General features: G+C 53.9%; 1 protein-coding gene across 1 annotated transcript; it reads left to right on the top strand.

The window, feature by feature from the left end:
• Window positions 1-3011: 3011 nt before the first annotated feature.
• LOC144500304 (inositol 1,4,5-trisphosphate receptor-interacting protein) lies at window positions 3012-15920 on the top strand. The gene is made up of 2 exons (XM_078222992.1): window positions 3012-3149; window positions 13312-15920. The coding sequence occupies exon 2, from the start codon at window positions 13324-13326 to the stop codon at window positions 14989-14991; it is 1668 nt and encodes a 555-aa protein (XP_078079118.1). The 5' UTR covers window positions 3012-3149; window positions 13312-13323; the 3' UTR covers window positions 14992-15920.
• Window positions 15921-16782: the final 862 nt, after the last annotated feature.

Raw genomic sequence — 16782 nt, 5'->3', positions numbered from 1 at the left:
TCAGTGTGGGTCAGTGTAGGTCAGTGTGGGTCAGTGTAGGTCAGTGTAGGTCAGTGTGGGTCAGTGTAGGTCGGTGTGGGTCGGTGTAGGTCAGTGTAGGTCAGTGTGGGTCAGTGTGGGTTAGTGTGGGTCAGTCTAGGTCAGTCTAGGTCAGTGTGGGTCAGTGTAGGTCAGTGTGGGTCAGTGTGGGTCAGTGTAGGTCAGTGTGGGTCGGTGTGGGTCGGTGTGGGTCAGTGTAGGTCAGTGTGGGTCAGTGTGGGTCAGTGAGGGTCAGTGAGGGTCGGTGTGGGTTGGTGTGGGTCGGTGTGGGTCGGTGTGGGTCAGTGTAGGTCAATGTGGGTCGGTGTGGGTCGGTGTGGGTCAGTGCGGGTCAGTGCGGGTCAGTGCAGGTCAGTGTGGGTCAGCGTGGGTCAGTGTGGGTCAGTGTGGGTCAGTGTAGGTCAGTGTGGGTCAGTGTAGGTCAGTGTGGATCAGTGTGGGTCAGTGTGGATCAGTGTGGGTCAGTGTAGGTCAGTGTAGGTCAGTGTGGGTCAGTGTGGGTCAGTGTGGGTCAGTGTAGGTCAGTGTAGGTCAGTGTAGGTCAGTGTGGGTCGGTGTAGGTCAGTGTAGGTCAGTGTGGGTCAGTGTGGGTCAGTGTGCGTCAGTCTAGGTCAGTCTAGGTCAGTGTGGGTCAGTGTGGGTCAGTGTAGGTCAGTGTGGGTCAGTGTAGGTCATGTGGGTCGGTGTGGGTCGGTGTGGGTCAGTGTAGGTCAGTGTGGGTCAGTGTGGGTCAGTGAGGGTCAGTGAGGGTCGGTGTGGGTCGGTGTGGGTCAGTGTAGGTCAATGTGGGTCGGTGTGGGTCGGTGTGGGTCAGTGCGGGTCAGTGCGGGTCAGTGCAGGTCAGTGTGGGTCAGTGTGGGTCAGTGTAGGTCAGTGTGGGTCAGTGTGGATCAGTGTGGGTCAGTGTGGGTCAGTGTGGGTCAGTGTGGGTCAGTGAGGGTCAGTGTGGGTCAGTGTAGGTCAGTGTAGGTCAGTGTAGGTCAGTGTGGGTCAGTGTAAGTCAGTGTAGGTCAGTGTAAGTCAGTGCGGGTCAGTGTGGGTCAGTGTGGGTCAGTGTGGGTCAGTGTAGGTCAGTGTGGGTCAGTGTGGGTCAGTGCGGGTCAGTGTGGGTCAGTGTGGGTCAGTGTAAGTCAGTGTGGGTCACTTCAGTGTGGGTCAGTGTGGGTCAGTGTGGGTCAGTGGGGGTCAATGTGGGTCAGTGTGGGTCACTTCAGTGTGGGTCAGTGGGGGTCAGTGTAGGTCAATGTGGGTCAGTGTGGGTCAATGTGGGTCAGTGTGGGTCACTTCAGTGTGGGTCAGTGTGGGTCAGTGGGGGTCAGTGTAGGTCAATGTGGGTCAGTGTGGGTCAATGTGGGTCAGTGTGGGTCACTTCAGTGTAGGTCAGTGTGGGTCAGTGTAAATCAGTGTGGGTCACTTCAGTGTGGGTCAGTGTGGGTCGGTGGGGGTCAGTGTGGGTCAGTATGGGTCAGTGTAGGTCAATGTGGGTCAGTGTGGGTCAGTGTGGGTCAGTGAGGGTCAGTGGGGGTCAGTGAGGGTCAGTGGGGGTCAGTGAGGGTCAGTGTAGGTCAATGTGGGTCGGTGTGGGTCGGTGTGGGTCAGTGCGGGTCAGTGCGGGTCAGTGTGGGTCAGTGTGGGTCAGTGAGGGTCAGTGTAGGTCAATGTGGGTCAGTGAGGGTCAGTGTAGGTCAGTGCGGGTCAATGTGGGTCAGTGTGGGTCAGTGAGGGTCAGTGTAGGTCAGTGTGGGTCAGTGTGGGTCAGTGTGGGTCAGTGTGGGTCGGTGTGGGTCGGTGTGGGTCAGTGTGGGTCAGTGTGGGTCGGTGTTCGTCGGTGTGGGTCAGTGTAGGTCAGTGCGGGTCAGTGTAGGTCAATGTGGGTCAGTGTGGGTCAGTGAGGGTCAGTGTAGGTCAGTGTGGGTCAGTGTGGGTCAGTGTGGGTCAGTGAGGGTCAGTGTAGGTCAATGTGGGTCAGTGTAGGTCAGTGTGGGTCAGTGAGGGTCAGTGTAGGTCAGTGTGGGTCAGTGTGGGTCAGTGAGGGTCAGTGTAGGTCAATGTGGGTCAGTGTGGGTCAGTGAGGGTCAGTGTAGGTCAGTGTGGGTCAGTGTGGGTCAGTGTGGGTCAGTGAGGGTCAGTGTAGGTCAATGTGGGTCAGTGTGGTTCAGTGAGGGTCAGTGTAGGTCAGTGTAGGTCAATGTGGGTCAGTGTGGGTCAGTGAGGGTCAGTGTAGGTCAGTGCGGGTCAGTGTGGGTCAGTGTGGGTCAGTGAGGGTCAGTGTAGGTCAGTGTGGGTCAGTGTGGGTCGGTGTGGGTCAGTGTGGGTCGGTGTGGGTCAGTGTGGGTCAGTGCGGGTCGGTGTGGGTCAGTGGAGGTCAGTGTGGGTCAGTGGGCAGAGAGCTGATTGGGGCTTGGGTAGCTGTCCAGTCTGGAGAGTTCACAGAGCATTGGTGAGGGTTTGAGCAGCCGATAAGCTGGACCAGGGGGTGGAGAAGGGGACACAGGCAGCCTCAGTGACAGGGGCTGAGAGAAAGCTAACCTCAGGGTCAGGAGAATTGTCCTGACAGAGATCGCCCCAAACCCCCTGAATGCACAGTAAGTAGTCTCACAACACCAGGTTAAAGTCCAATAAGTTTATTTGGTCGCACTGTGAACCGAACTCTTCACTCACCTGAAGAAGGAGCAGCGCTCCGAAAGCTCGTATCCCAAATAAACCTGTTGGACTTTAACCTGGTGTTGTTAAACTTCTTACTGTGTTCACCCCAGTCCAACGCCATGACCACGCCTGAATGCAGCACTCACTCTGGGGAAGTTGTACAGTTGAGTGTGTGTCTGTAAATAGAAATCTCCCCACAAACTCACAGCACAGCACTCCCTGCCCCCCTCCCCCTCTGCCTCCACCCTGCTCTCCCTCCTCCATCCCCCCCACCCCACCCCCCCCCCCCCCCCCCCGCCCCCCTCAATCTCTCTCTTTCTGCTCTTATTTGGAGGAAAAGGCTTTGCTGACTAACAGGAAGTGAGTAAGAGAAGCAGCAGCGAGAGGCAGGAATTAATGCCGCTCTCACAGCCCCGCAGCCCCTGCTCTGCACACTGGCAAACAGCACCTGGAACTGCCTGGGGGTGAGTGCGGATCCTGTCCCTGACCCTCTGCCTCTCTGTCTCTCACCCTGTCCTTTTCTCTGTCCCTGAGCCTGTCTATCCCCTTGTCTCTGCCTCTGTCCCCGCTTCGATTCCTGTCCCTCTGTCTCTCTCTCTCTGTCTCTCTCTCTCTCTCTGTCTCTGTCTGTCTCTCTCTGTCTCTCTCTCTCTGTCTCTGTCTCTCTCTCTCTGTCCCTCTGTCTGTCTCTGTCTCTCTCTCTCTGTCTCTCTCTCTCTGTCTCTCTCACTCTGTCTCTCTCACTTTGTACCTCTCTGTCTCTGTCCCTCTGTCTCTGTCTCTCTCTGTCCCGCTGTCTCTGTTCCTCTGTCTCTGTCCCTCTGACTCTGTCCCTCTGTCTCTGTCTGTCTCTGTCTCTCTATCTCTCTCACTCTGTCTCTCTCACTTTGTCCCTCTCTGTCCCTCTGTCTCTGACTCTCTCTGTCCCTCTGTCTCTGTCCCTCTGTCTCTGACTCTCTCTGTCCCGCTGTCTCTGTCCCTCTGTCTCTGTCCCTCTGTCTCTGACTCTCTCTGTCCCGCTGTCTCTGTCCCTCTGTCTCTGTCCCTCTGTCTCTGTCTCTGTCCAAAACCCTGAACAATCCGGCGAAACCGACTCAACTTCCTCTCTGACCGAGAATCAGAAAGTTTGAGACTGCATTTAGCAAGGTCCGTTACTCAGAGAGATCCGTTACTCAGAGAGATCCGTTACTCAGAGAGATATATTATTCAGGGAGATCTGTTACTCAGAGGGATCTGTTACCCAGAGGGATTCATTACTCAGAGAGATCTGTTACTCAGAGGGATATGTTATTCAGGGGGATCTGTTACTCAGAGGGATCTGTTACTCAGTGAGATCTATTACTCAGTGAGATCTATTACTCTGAGGGATCTGTTATTCAGAGGGATCTGTTATTCAGAGGGTTCTGTTATTCAGGAGGATCTGTTACTCAGAGGGATCTGTTACTCAGGAGGATCTGTTACTCAGAGAGATCTGTTATTCAGTGAGATATGTTACTCCAAGGGATCCGTTACTCAGAGAGATCTGTTACTCAGAGGGATCTATTATTCAGGAAGATCTGTTACTCAGGGGGATCTATTATTCAGGGAGATCTGTTACTCAGAGGGATCTGTTATTCAGGGGGATCTGTTATTCAGAGGGATCTGTTATTCAGGGGGATCTGTTACTCAGGGGGATCTGTTACTCAGTGAGATCTATTACTCAATGAGATCTATTACTATGAGGGATCTGTTACTCAGGCATAAGGCACAGGGATGGAGAGTTAGGGTGGAATCCGAAAGGATTTTTAAGGTGGTTCTGGATTGAGTTTTGTTCACAGGGGGTGGGTTTTTTGCGAATGACAGTTTTGACTGAGAGGGAGATGGTGGTGCTCCAGTGAGGGTGATGTCACTCAATGAGTAATCCAGAGGCTTTGGTTAATGCTCTGAGGACAGGGCTTCAAATCTCACCATGACAGCTGGTGGAATTTAAATTCAATAAATATAACTGGAATGAGAAAGCTCGTCTCAGTAACGGCGACAATGAAACTATCATCTGGTTCACAAACCCCTTTAGTGAAGGAAATCTGCTGTTCTTACCCAGTCTGGCCTACGTGTGACTACAGACCCACAGCTATTTATTTATTAATCACAAGTAGGCTGACATTAACACTGCAATGAAGTTACTGTGACAATCCCCAGGCGCCACACTCCGGTGCCTGTTCGGGTACACTGAGGGAGAATTTAGCATGGCCAATGCACCCTAACCAGCACGTCTTTCGGACTGTGGGAATGTGGTTGACTCTGAACTCTCTCAGCGTTGTGTGTGTGTTATTATTGCAGATTTTTATCAGTCCAGTTTTGTTCCCTCCAGATCCTGAAATTGAACAATTTCCCACAATTCAGACCTGGCACTGGCGGTTTATATCAGCAACTTACAGGAATGTGTCACTCAGTAACTCCATCCTACACACCCACTCCCTTCCCAGACAGCAATATCTCACAACAACAAAGAAACAAGGGGCTTTAGTGAACAATTTAAACCCAGTGTATTGTCCATATCCCCAAAAACCCCAACCACCCACTCCCCATATCCCCCACCCCCCACCCACCCACTCCCCATATCCCCCACCCCCCACCCACCTTCTCCCTATTCTATTTGAACAACACCTTGCATTTATGTAGCACCCGTAAAATTGTCTGACACCCTGAGGAACACCAATGGGAGAGTTCTCAGTGACAATCGGATGAGCAGGTTTGGAATGGTGGAATGCAGAGTAGCAGCGAGCTGGCTGAGGGTTTCAGCAGCTGAATCGGGGGATATTCTGGAGGTGGAAAGAGGAGAATCTTAGTGATGAAGTTCAAGAGTTCATCTCAGCGTTAATTAAGAGGACAAATTAGTGAAATATCTACTTTAGCCAGAGTGTACACTCCATAATATCTTGATTTCAATTTCTCTCGCTCTGTCCTTTCTACATTCAGTTTTCCCAGATCCCAGGATATTATTAAACTAGAAAGGGTGCAGAAAAGATTTACTAGGATGCTACTGGGACTTGATGGATTAAGTTATAAGGAGAGGCTGAATAGACTTTGGAGTGTGGAATGAACTGCCTGCAGTGATAGTGGAGTCAGACACTTTAGGAATATTTAAGCGGTTATTGGATAGGCACATGGAGCACACCAGGATGATAGGGAGTGGGATAGCTTGATCTTGGTTTCAGATAAAGCTCGGCACAACATCGTGGGCCGCAGGGCCTGTTCTGTGCTGTACTGTTCTATGTTCTAGACTGGGACTTTTTTCTCTGGAGCGTAGGAGGCTGAGGGGTGATCTTATAGAGGTCTATAAAATAATGAGGGGCACAGATCAGCTAGATAGTCAATATCTTTTCCCAAAGGTAGGGGAGTCTAAAACTAGAGGGCATAGGTTTAAGGTGAGAGGGGAGAGATACAAAAGTGTCCAGAGGGGCAATTCTTTCACACAGAGGGTGATGAGTGTCTGGAACAAGCTGCCAGAGGCAGTAGTAGAGGTGGGTACAATTTTGTCTTTTAAAAAGCATTTAGACAGTTACATGGGTACAATGGGTACAGAGGGATATGGGCCAAATGCGGGCAATTGGGACTAGCGTAATAGTAAAAACTGGGCAGCATGGACAAGTTGGGCTGAAGGGCCCGTTTCCATGCTGGAAACCTCTATGACTCTGTAAACTGTGCAGAATCATGGACCCATTCCTCTGAAATCTGACAAACATCAAAACACAGAAAATAGGAAGAGGCCATTTGGCCCCTTGAGCCTGCCCTGCCGTTCAGCATGAGCATGGCTGATCCTCTATGGCAGTGCCATCCTCCCGCACTCCCCCCATCACCCTCAATACCTTTACAATCTAGAAACCTATTTCCTTCTTAAATATATTCCGTGATTTGGCTTCCACAGCTTTCCGTGGTAGAAACTTGCACAGGTTCACCACCCTCAGAGTGAAGAGATTTCTCCTCATCTCAGTCCTGAATGATCTATCCTGTGTCCTGAGACTGTGACCCCTTGTTCTAGACTCCCTCCAGCCAGGGGATCATCCCTTGTTCTAGACTCCCTCCAGCCAGGGGATCATCCCTAATTTCTAGACTCCCTCCAGCCAGGGGTTCATCACTTGTTCTAGACTCCCTCCAGCCAGGGGATCATCCCTTGTTCTAGACTCCCTCCAGCTCGGGGATCATCCCTTGTTCTAGACTCCCTCCAGCCAGGGGATCTTCCCTTTTTCTAGACTCCCTCCAGCTGGGGGATCATCCCTTGTTCTAGACTCCTTCCAGCCAGGGGATCATCCCTTTTTCCAGACTCCTTCCAGCCAGGGGATCATCCCTTGTTCTAGACTCCCTCCAGCGAGGGGATCGTCCCTTGTTCTAGACTCCCTCCAGCTAGAGGATCATCCCTTTTTCCAGACTCCCTCCAGCTCAGGGATCATCCCTTGTTCTAGACTCCCTCCAGCCAGGGGATCATCCCTTGTTCTAGACTCCCTCCAGCCAGGGGATCATCCCTTGTTCTAGAATCCCTCCAGCTCGGGGATCATCCCTTGTTCTAGACTCCCTGCAGGCAGGGGATCATCCCTTGTTCTAGACTCCCTCCAGCCAGGGGATCGTCCCTTTTTCCAGACTCCCTCCTGCTCGTGGATCATCCCTTGTTCTAGACTCCCTCCAGCCAGGGGATCATCCCTTGTTCTAGACTCCCTCCAGCCAGGGGAACATCCCTTGTTCTAGACTCCCTCCAGCTAGGGGATCATCCCTTGTTCTAGACTCCCTCCAGCTAGGGGATCATCCCTTGTTCTAGACTCCCTCCAACCAGGGGATCAACCCTTGTTCGAGACTCCCTCCAGCCAGGGGATCAACCCTTGTTCTAGACTCCCTCCAGCCAGGGGATCATCCCTTGTTCTAGACTCCCTCCAGCCAGGGGATCATCCCTTGTTCTAGACTCCCTCCAGCCAGGGGATCATCCCTTGTTCTAGACTCCCTCCAGCCAGGGGATCATCCCTTGTTCTAGAATCCCTCCAGCTCGGGGATCATCCCTTGTTCTAGACTCCCTGCAGCCAGGGGATCATCCCTTGTTCTAGACTCCCTCCAGCCAGGGTATCATCCCTTTTTCCAGACTCCCTCCTGCTCGGGGATCATCCCTTGTTCTAGACTCCCTCCAGTCAGGGGATCATCCCTTGTTCTAGACTCCCTCCAGCCAGGGGATCATCCCTTGTTTTCGACTCCCTCCAGCTAGGGGATCATCCCTTGTTCTAGACGCCCTCCAGCTTGGGGATCATCCCTGGTTCTAGAACCCCTCCAGCCAGGGGATCATCCCTTGTTCTAGACTCCCTCCAGCCAGGGGATCATCCCTTGTTCTAGACTCCCTCCAGACAGGGGATCATCCCTTGTTCTAGACTCCCTCCAGCTAGGGGATCATCCCTTTTTCCAGACTCCCTCTCGCCAGGGGATCATCCCTTGTTCTAGACTCCCTCCAGCCAGGGGATCATCCCTTGTTCTAGACTCCCTCCAGCCAGGAGATCATCCCTTGTTCTAGACTCCCTCCAGCTTGGGGATCATCCCTTGGTCTAGACTCCCTCCAGCCAGGGGATCATCCCTTGTTCTAGACTCCCTCCAGCTAGGGGATCATCCCTTGTTCTAGACTCCCTCCAGACAGGGGATCATCCCTTGTTCTAGACTCCCTCCAGACAGGGGATCATCCCTTGTTCTAGACTCCCTCCAGCTTGGAGACCATCCCTTGTTCTAGACTCCCTCCAGCCAGGGGATCATCCCTAGTTCTAGACTCCCTCCACCTAGGGGATCATCCCTTGTTCTAGACTCCCTCCAGCCAGGGGATCATCCCTTGTTCAAGACTCCCTCCAGCTCGGGGATCATCCCTTGTTCTAGACTCCCTCCAGCCAGGGGATCATCTCTTGCTCTAGACTCCCTCCAGCCAGGGGATCATCCCTTGTTCTAGACTCCCTCCAGCCCGGGGATCATCCCTTGTTCTAGACTCCCTCCAGCCAGGGGATCATCCCTTTTTCTAGACTCCCTCCAGCTCGGGGATCATCCCTTGTTCTAGACTCCCTCCAGCCAGGGGATCATCCCTTTTTCCAGACTCCTTCCAGCCAGGGGATCATCCCTTGTTCTAGACTCCCTCCAGCCAGGGGATCATCCCTTGTTCTAGACTCCCTCCAGCTAGAGGATCGTCCCTTGTTCTAGACTCCCTCCAGCCAGGGGATCATCCCTTGTTCTAGAATCCCTCCAGCTCGGGGATCATCCCTTGTTCTAGACTCCCTCCAGCCAGGGGATCATCCCTTTTTCCAGACTCCCTCCTGCTCGGGGATCATCCCTTGTTCTAGACTCCCACCAGCCAGGGGATCATCCCTTGTTCTAGACTCCCTCCAGCCAGGGGATCATCCCTCGTTCTAGACTCCCTCCAGCTAGGGGATCATCCCTTGTTCTAGACTTCCTCCAGCTCGGAGATCATCCCTTGTTCTAGACTCCCTCCAGCCAGGGGATCATCCCTTGTTCTAGACTCCCTCCAGCCAGGGGATCATCCCTTTTTCCAGACTCCCTCCCGCTCGGGGATCATCCCTTGTTCTAGACTCCCTCCAGCCAGGGGATCATCCCTTGTTCTAGACTCCCTCCAGACAGGGGATCATCCCTTGTTCTAGACTCCCTCCAGCCAGGAGATCACCCCTTGTTCTAGACTCCCTCCAGCCAGGAGATCATCCCTTGTTCTAGACTCCCTCCAGCCAGGGGATCATCCCTTGTTCTAGACTCCCTCCAGCCAGGGGATCATCCCTTGTTCTAGACTCCCTCCAGCTAGGGGATCATCCCTTGTTCTAGACTCCCTCCAGCTGGGAGATCATCCCTAGTTCTAGACTCCCTCCAGCCAGGGATCATCCCTTCTTCTAGACTCCCTCCAGCCAGGGGTTCATCCCTTGTTCTGGACTCCCTCCAGCCAAGGGATCATCCCTTGTTCTAGACTCCCTCCAGCTCGAGGTTCATCCCTTGTTCTAGACTCCCTCCGGCCAGTGGATCATCCCTTGTTCTAGACTCCCTCCAGCCAGGGGATCATACCTTGTTCTAGACTCCCTCCAGCCAGGGGATGATCCCTTGTTCTAGACTCCCTCCAGCTAGGGGATCATCCCTTGTTCTAGACTCCCTCCAGCTCGGAGATCATCCCTTGTTCTAGACTCCCTCCAGCCAGGGGATCATCCCTTGTTCTAGACTCCCTCCAGCCAGGGGATCATCCCTTGTTCTAGACTCCCTCCAGCCAAGTGATCATCCCTTGTTCTAGACTCCCTCCAGCTCGAGGTTCATCCCTTGTTCTAGACTCCCTCCAGCCAGGGGATCATCCCAGTCTGTCCAGCCCAGTCAGAATTCTATACATTTTAATTAGATCACTTCTCATTCGTCTAAATTCTAGCCAATACAGGCCCAGTTGACCCAATCCCTCCTCATAGGAGAACCCAGCCATCCCAGAAACCTGTCTGGTCAGCCTTCGCTGTAATCCCCCTGTGGCAAGTACATCCTTTCTTAGAAAAGGAGATTAATTTCACACCAGTATGTCGGTCATTCGGATTGTTCCTTTGCGAGCCAGGGTCACCATGCAATGCTTCATTCTCCTATTCTCCACAGCCTATCCTCAGTCTCCCTTGGCCCACTTTGGGAATGGCTGGGACACGGAGTGCTCCCTGCTCCTAAGCTGCGGGGAATAGGGGAGCGATGGATTCCCAGAGCCTCCACTCACTATCTCACACCGGTAACCGAGGCGACACGTCCCAGGGATTGGGAAAATGGAATTGAAGCCCAGATCAGCCATGACGATATTGAATGGTGCAGCAGTCTCGATGGGCCGAGTGGTCTGCCCCTGCTCCTATTTCTTAAACTGTCATATGATATATGATAATGAAGCTATGAACCAATCAGAGTGATCAATCTCTATCAATGAGTCTATAACGTTGTGAGACCTGAGGTGAGGAACCCCCCCCAACAGAAGAGGAAGTGGAGCTATTCGACCTTGAAAGGAGGTGACTGAGTGTTGCAGAATGAACAGACTGGTGAACAGGGAGTGACGCTGGAATGGCTCAAATAAACAGTAAAAGGGTAACTGGGCTGATTGGAACAAAGAGGAGACATTTTCCCTCCACCTCTCCGTCCCTCTCTCTCCCTCTGTCTCCCTCTCTCTCCTCTCTCCATCTCTCGCTCTTTCTCTTTCTCTCCCACCGTTTTAAGGTATCTGTTAAAACCAAACACTTTGACCAAAGTTCTGTCCAGCTGTGGTTCTGTCCTCAAGCTGGTGTGAATGTGTGATTGGAAATGTGAGTTGTGGTGGCAGAGCTCCAGATTAGGCTGCGGTTCAGGGGCTGCGCTGGGGGAGGGTGGGGGCAGCGTGTGAGCTACACGGGGAATGGGGGTGACAGTCACGCAATGGGGAGTGGGGGGGAGGAGCGGGGGAGCAGACCTTGCTCTGCAGTGACGGGTCAGCTCAGTCACAAACTCTCCTGAGTCAGAGCCACCCACAGCTCAGAGCGAAACCTCCTCATTGGAATCTTCCCCTCTGTCTCAGTGCAGCCTTTGTGCGAACCCAGATTAGAGAAAACCACCTGAACGAGATTGAAAATAAATCCCACTTTATTATAGCAGCTTTCAACATAGTCCCAACTCCACAGCTCACTGAGAGAGTGCCGCACTGTCAGAGGGTCAGTACTGAGAGAGTGCCGCACTGTCAGAGGGTCAGTACTGAGGGAGTGCCGCACTGTCAGAGGGTCAGTACTGAGGGAGCGCCGCACTGTCAGAGGGTCAGTACTGAGGGAGTGCTGCACTGTCAGAGGGTCAGTACTGAGGGAGTGCCGCACTGTCAGAGGGTCAGTACTGAGGGAGTGCCGCACTGTCAGAGGGTCAGTGCTGGGTGAGTACCGCACTGTCAGAGGGTCAGTACTGAGGGAGTGCCGCACTGTCAGAGGGTCAGTACTGAGGGAGTGCTGCACTGTCAGAGGGTCAGTACTGAGGGAGTGCCGCACTGTCAGAGGGTCAGTACTGAGGGAGTGCCGCACTGTCAGAGGGTCAGTGCTGAGGGAGTGCCGCACTGTCAGAGGGTCAGTACTGAGGGAGTGCTGCACTGTCAGAGGGTCAGTACTGAGGGAGTGCCGCACTGTCAGAGGGTCCTTCCTCCCCGTTCCCTCACTCTGTCCATCCTCTCACTCTCCCTCCCCATTCCCTCACTCTGTCCATCCTCTCACTCTCCCTCCCCATTCCCTCACTCTGTCCATCCTCTCACTCTTCCTCCCCGTTCCCTCACTCTGTCCATCCTCTCACTCTCCCTCCCCGCTCCCTCACTCTGTCCATCCTCTCACTCTCCCTCCCCGTTCCCTCACTCTGTCCATCCTCTCACTCTCCCTCCCCATTCCCTCACTCTGTCCATCCTCTCACTCTTCCTCCCCGTTCCCTCACTCTGTCCATCCTCTCACTCTCCCTCCCCGCTCCCTCACTCTGTCCATCCTCTCACTCTCCCTCCCCGTTCCCTCACTCTGTCCATCCTCACACTCTCCCTCCCTGCTCCCTCACTCTGTCCATCCTCACACTCTCCCTCCCCGCTCTCTCACTCTGTCCATCCTCTCACTCTCCCTCCCCGTTCCCTCACTCTGTCCATCCTCTCACTCTCCCTCCCCGTTCCCTCACGCTGTCCATCCTCACACTCTCCCTCCCTGCTCCCTCACTCTGTCCATCCTCACACTCTCCCTCCCCGCTCCCTCACTCTGTCCATCCTCTCACTCTCCCTCCCCGCTCCCTCACTCTGTCCATCCTCACACTCTCCCTCCCCGCTCCCTCACTCTGTCCATCCTCACACTCTCCCTCCCCGCTCCCTCACTATGCTGTATTTCAGAGCTGTGAGTCTTTTCTCCATTCTGTTGTGGATTTGGGGTCTATTTGATGGGAATGTATTTCAGGCTTTGAGTTAAGGACAGAGGGATTGGGTTGTTCTTTTGAAAGACAGCATTGTTATGATGGGCTGAATGGTCTCCTGTGCTGCTTCATTCTCTGTTGTGATAATGCAGTAAATACACGGCTCTCTCTCTGCTCCCGTGTCTGCACATGTAACTGAACCTGTTTTTTTCTGTGTTTGACCATGTGTTTGAATCTGTGTTTCACTGTATTTTCCCGTGTTTAGTCTCGTGTTTTGCCCCATGTTTGACCTTGTGTTTCAACTTGTGTTTTGCCTGTGTTGTGCCCCATGCTTTGCCTGTGTTTGGTCTTGTGTTTTTGCCTGTGCTTGTGCCTGTGTTTAGCCCTGTGTTTGTGCCTGTGTTTAGCTCTGTGTTTAGCTCTGTGTTTAGCTCTGTGTTTAGCTCTGTGTTTGGGCCTGTGTTCGGGCCTGTGTTCGGTCCTGTGTTTTTGCCTGTGTTTGTGCCTGTGTTTGTGCCTGTGTTTTTGTCTGTGTTCAGTCCTGTGTTTTTGCCTATGTTCGGTCCTGTGTTTTTGCCTATGTTCGGTCCTGTGTTTTTGCCTGTGTTCGGCCCTGTGTTCTGTCCTGTGTTTTGCCTGTGTTTGTGCCTGTGTTTAGGATGTTACTCTTTCCCATGGGTTTTTTATCTGTGGGGTTTGCATTTTCCGGGTAGATTGTGACGGTGAGTTTTCTCCGGACAGGTTTGCGTGACCATGCCGATTGGGATCATCGCGGTGTGCCTCCTAATGGCTGTGGCAGTGATCGATCAGCCATTCACCTTTGAGCAGGAAAACAGGAGTGTGGAACAGGAGCGCGAGGAGCAGAGTCAGAGCAGGATGAGGGAGCGGGAGCAGCAGCTACGAGCCGAGATGCAGAGGCTGGAGAAGGAGTTTGCAGAGTCGGTTCCCGGGGGACTGGAATCAGGATCGGGCAGAGAGCCGGGGAGGGAGGAGGATGACAGCTGGAGCATGTGGAGTGCACTGTCCATCCTAGTCTTTGTGCTGCTGGAGATCTGGAGGCGGGACACTGAGCCACGCTCCCTGCCGGAACTGAGCGCGGAGGACGAAGACTCTGATGCCATTGGAGAGTTGTCACGGTGTGCAGAGCTCCCAGACCATGGCACGCTGCTCCATTTCTATGACAGGTGTGTCCGGGTGGCAGGTACAGAGTTGTCCCGGATCAAGGAGCTGGTGGAAGGCTGCGCTGACGATTTACTGGAGGCTTTGAGGAGTGTGTGTAACCGGGATCTGGATATGGAGGTGGAGGAGTGTATAGGGATCGGGAGTGTGTATGAGAATTGGAGGGTGCAAAGGCCCTTGGTGTGTGACCTGATTGTCCCCTTCACCCCCCCCGAGCCTTACTCGTTCCAAGCTGAGCTGCGGTGTCCAGAGCGAGCGGCTCCCACTGAGCTCCACCTGGGGATGATCCGTGTTATCCGTCCCGGAGAGGACTCGTCCGCCTGTCTGTGTGGCCGCACACACCTGGGTGAAGACATGTTGTGTCTGGTCCATGGCGAGCGGACGGTGGAGAGCAAAGTGGACAGGGTGGGGCCGAGAGAGGAGTTGCTGTGGGCTGCCACCGCCCCCTATCTGGCCAAGGCCTCGGTGATCCGCTGGTTCCAGAAGGCCCTGACCAAAGCCTGGGCCAAGATCTCACACAAGTACGACTTTGACCTCTCCTTTCGGGATCTGGAGAGGCCGGGAGCTCTGAGGATTCGATTCAGGTCCGGGAAAACCGTCCACTTCAACATCTCCCCCGTGGTGGAGTTTGAAAATTCCGATGTTTACTTTGTGCCCCTCCTTGCCAGCGATGCTCACCCCGGCACTGTCCAATCAAACAGCACATCCTGGCCCTTCACATTCGCTGTCTACGAGAAGCGCTTTCTGAAGCTGATGGCGAAGAAGCTTCCAGAAAGTTCCTGCCATCTGATGTGTCTACAAATGGTCTCCTTCCTCCATGAGAAGCAGTGCCAGCTGACAGGTGCCAGCGGCCTGACCCACTATCACCTGAAGACGGTTCTGCTGCACTTGCTGTGCACTCGGCCCCTGGCAGACTGGCACCATGCCGACTTACAGCACTGCCTCCGCAACTTCCTCGGCTTCCTGGAGAAGGCTCTGCTCGAGAAACGTCTCAACCACTTTGTTATTGGCAACTCCTCCGCCCTCGCCAGCCTCGACATCCCGGACATCTTCCGCTCCGCCCAGCCCCTCAATCTGTTCCGTGGTTTTGTCACACACCGTGCTTGGCATCGCAGGGCGCGAAGGACCTTGGCGGAGATGGTGAAGAACGCAGACGTCCTGATTCGGGAATACGGTCTGGAATGTGTCAGTAAGGACAGGAGCAGAGTGAGAGACAAGGCAGCCGCGACCAACCCCAGCTAGTCCCAGCGTCAGGGTGGAGGCCACCCCACACCACAGTAAACACTGCAGCTCCAGGGCAAACTGAACAAACTGAGGGACTGCACTGAGACAACAGACAGAGGAATGAGGGCCCTTTACCCCACTGAGGATAGGGTTAGACTACAGACTGCTCCAGAGAGATAGGGAGAGAGAGAGAGAGAGAGAGAGATAGGCAGAGAGGGAGAGAGACAGAGAGAGAGAGTGAGACAGAGACTGAGAGACAAAGAGAGACAGGGGGAGAGAGAGGGAGGGGAGAGAGAGAGACAGAGACAGGGAGAGGGGTGGGGGGGGCAGAGGAGGGGAGAGAGAGAGACAGAGAGTGGGGAGAGGGATCGAGAGAGACAGAGGGACAGAGAGAGAGAGACATACACACACACACAGAGGCGGAGAGAGGGAGGAATAGAGAGAGGGGGAGAGGGAGAGAGAGACTGAGAAAAAGAGGGGGGCAGAGAGAGAGACGGAGAGAGAGAGGGGAGAGAGACAGAGAAAGAGACAGAGAGAGAGGGAGGGGGAGAGAGGGAGATTTCTCTTTGGGCCAGCGGTGGTTCTCTGCACACTGGCAGGGGGTCAGGTGAAGTTGACGGTCACACTCTGAGTGCTGGGAGTTGAATTCACGTTGGCAGCTCAGAGCGTGTTGCCTGCAGCAAGTGCAGGGTTGGTTAAAAGAAGCTACTTTATATTAAATGTATTTTTGTTACTGAACAATAATAAATGTTATTGCCCAAGCAGCATCGTCTTATAATCAATTATCAACCCAGACCTAGAGTCAGGATCACATGGAGAGCAGAGCCAATCTCCTCGATCCCATCAGTGATCCAGTTAGTGAAAGATCCGGGATCTGGCACTGACCCAGGCAGGGGATCAATCAATGAACAACATCATCAGGGGATTCAGTGCATAAACTTCAATCACAAAGATGCTCAAAGCATCAGTGTTGAGGGAGTGCCGCACTGTCAGAGGATCAGTACTGAGGGAGTGCCGCACTGTCAGAGGGTCAGTACTGAGGGAGTGCTGCACTGTCAGAGGGTCAGTACTGAGGGAGTGCTGCACTGTCAGAGGGTCAGTACTGAGGGAGTGCCGCAATGTCAGAGGGTCAGTACTGAGGGAGTGTTGCACTATCAGAGGGTCAGTACTGAGGGAGTGCCGCACTCTCAGAGGGTCAGTACTGAGGGAGTGCCGCACTGTCAGAGGGTCAGTACTGAGGGAGTGTTGCACTATCAGAGGGTCAGTACTGAGGGAGTGCCGCACTGTCAGAGGGTCAGTACTGAGGGAGTGTTGCACTATCAGAGGGTCAGTACTGAGGGAGTGCCGCACTGTCAGAGGGTCAGTACTGAGGGAGTGCTGCACTCTCAGAGGGTCAGTACTGAGGGAGTGCCGCACTGTCAGAGGGTCAGTACTGAGGGAGTGCCGCACTGTCAGAGGGTCAGTACTGAGGGAGTGCTGCACTGTCAGAGGGTCAGTACTGAGGGAGTGCTGCACTGTCAGAGGGTCAGTGCTGAGGGAGTGCCGCACTGTCAGAGGGTCAGTACTGAGGGAGTGCCGCACTGTCAGAGGGTCAGTGCTGAGGGAGTGCCGCACTGTCAGAGGGTCAGTGCTGAGGGAGTGCTGCACTCTCAGAGGGTCAGTACTGAGGGAGTGCCGCACTGTCAGAGGGTCAGTACTGAGGGAGTGCCGCGTGTCAGAGGGTCAGTACTGAGGGAGTGCCGCACTGTCAGAGGGTCAGTACTGAGGGAGTGCTGCACTCTCAGAGGGTCAGTGCTGAGGGAGTGCCGC

Source organism: Mustelus asterias, chromosome 11, assembly GCF_964213995.1.
Source record: "Mustelus asterias chromosome 11, sMusAst1.hap1.1, whole genome shotgun sequence".
Lineage (NCBI taxonomy): Eukaryota > Metazoa > Chordata > Chondrichthyes > Carcharhiniformes > Triakidae > Mustelus > Mustelus asterias.
Note: the sequence above shows the minus strand (reverse complement) of the source record. Positions and strands in the feature narration are given on the sequence as shown.

What these genes read in the sequence shown, in the direction of transcription:
- LOC144500304 (XM_078222992.1), top strand. Translation starts at nt 13,324, where the DNA reads ATGCCGATTGGGATCATCGCGGTGTGCCTCCTAATGGCTGTGGCAGTG.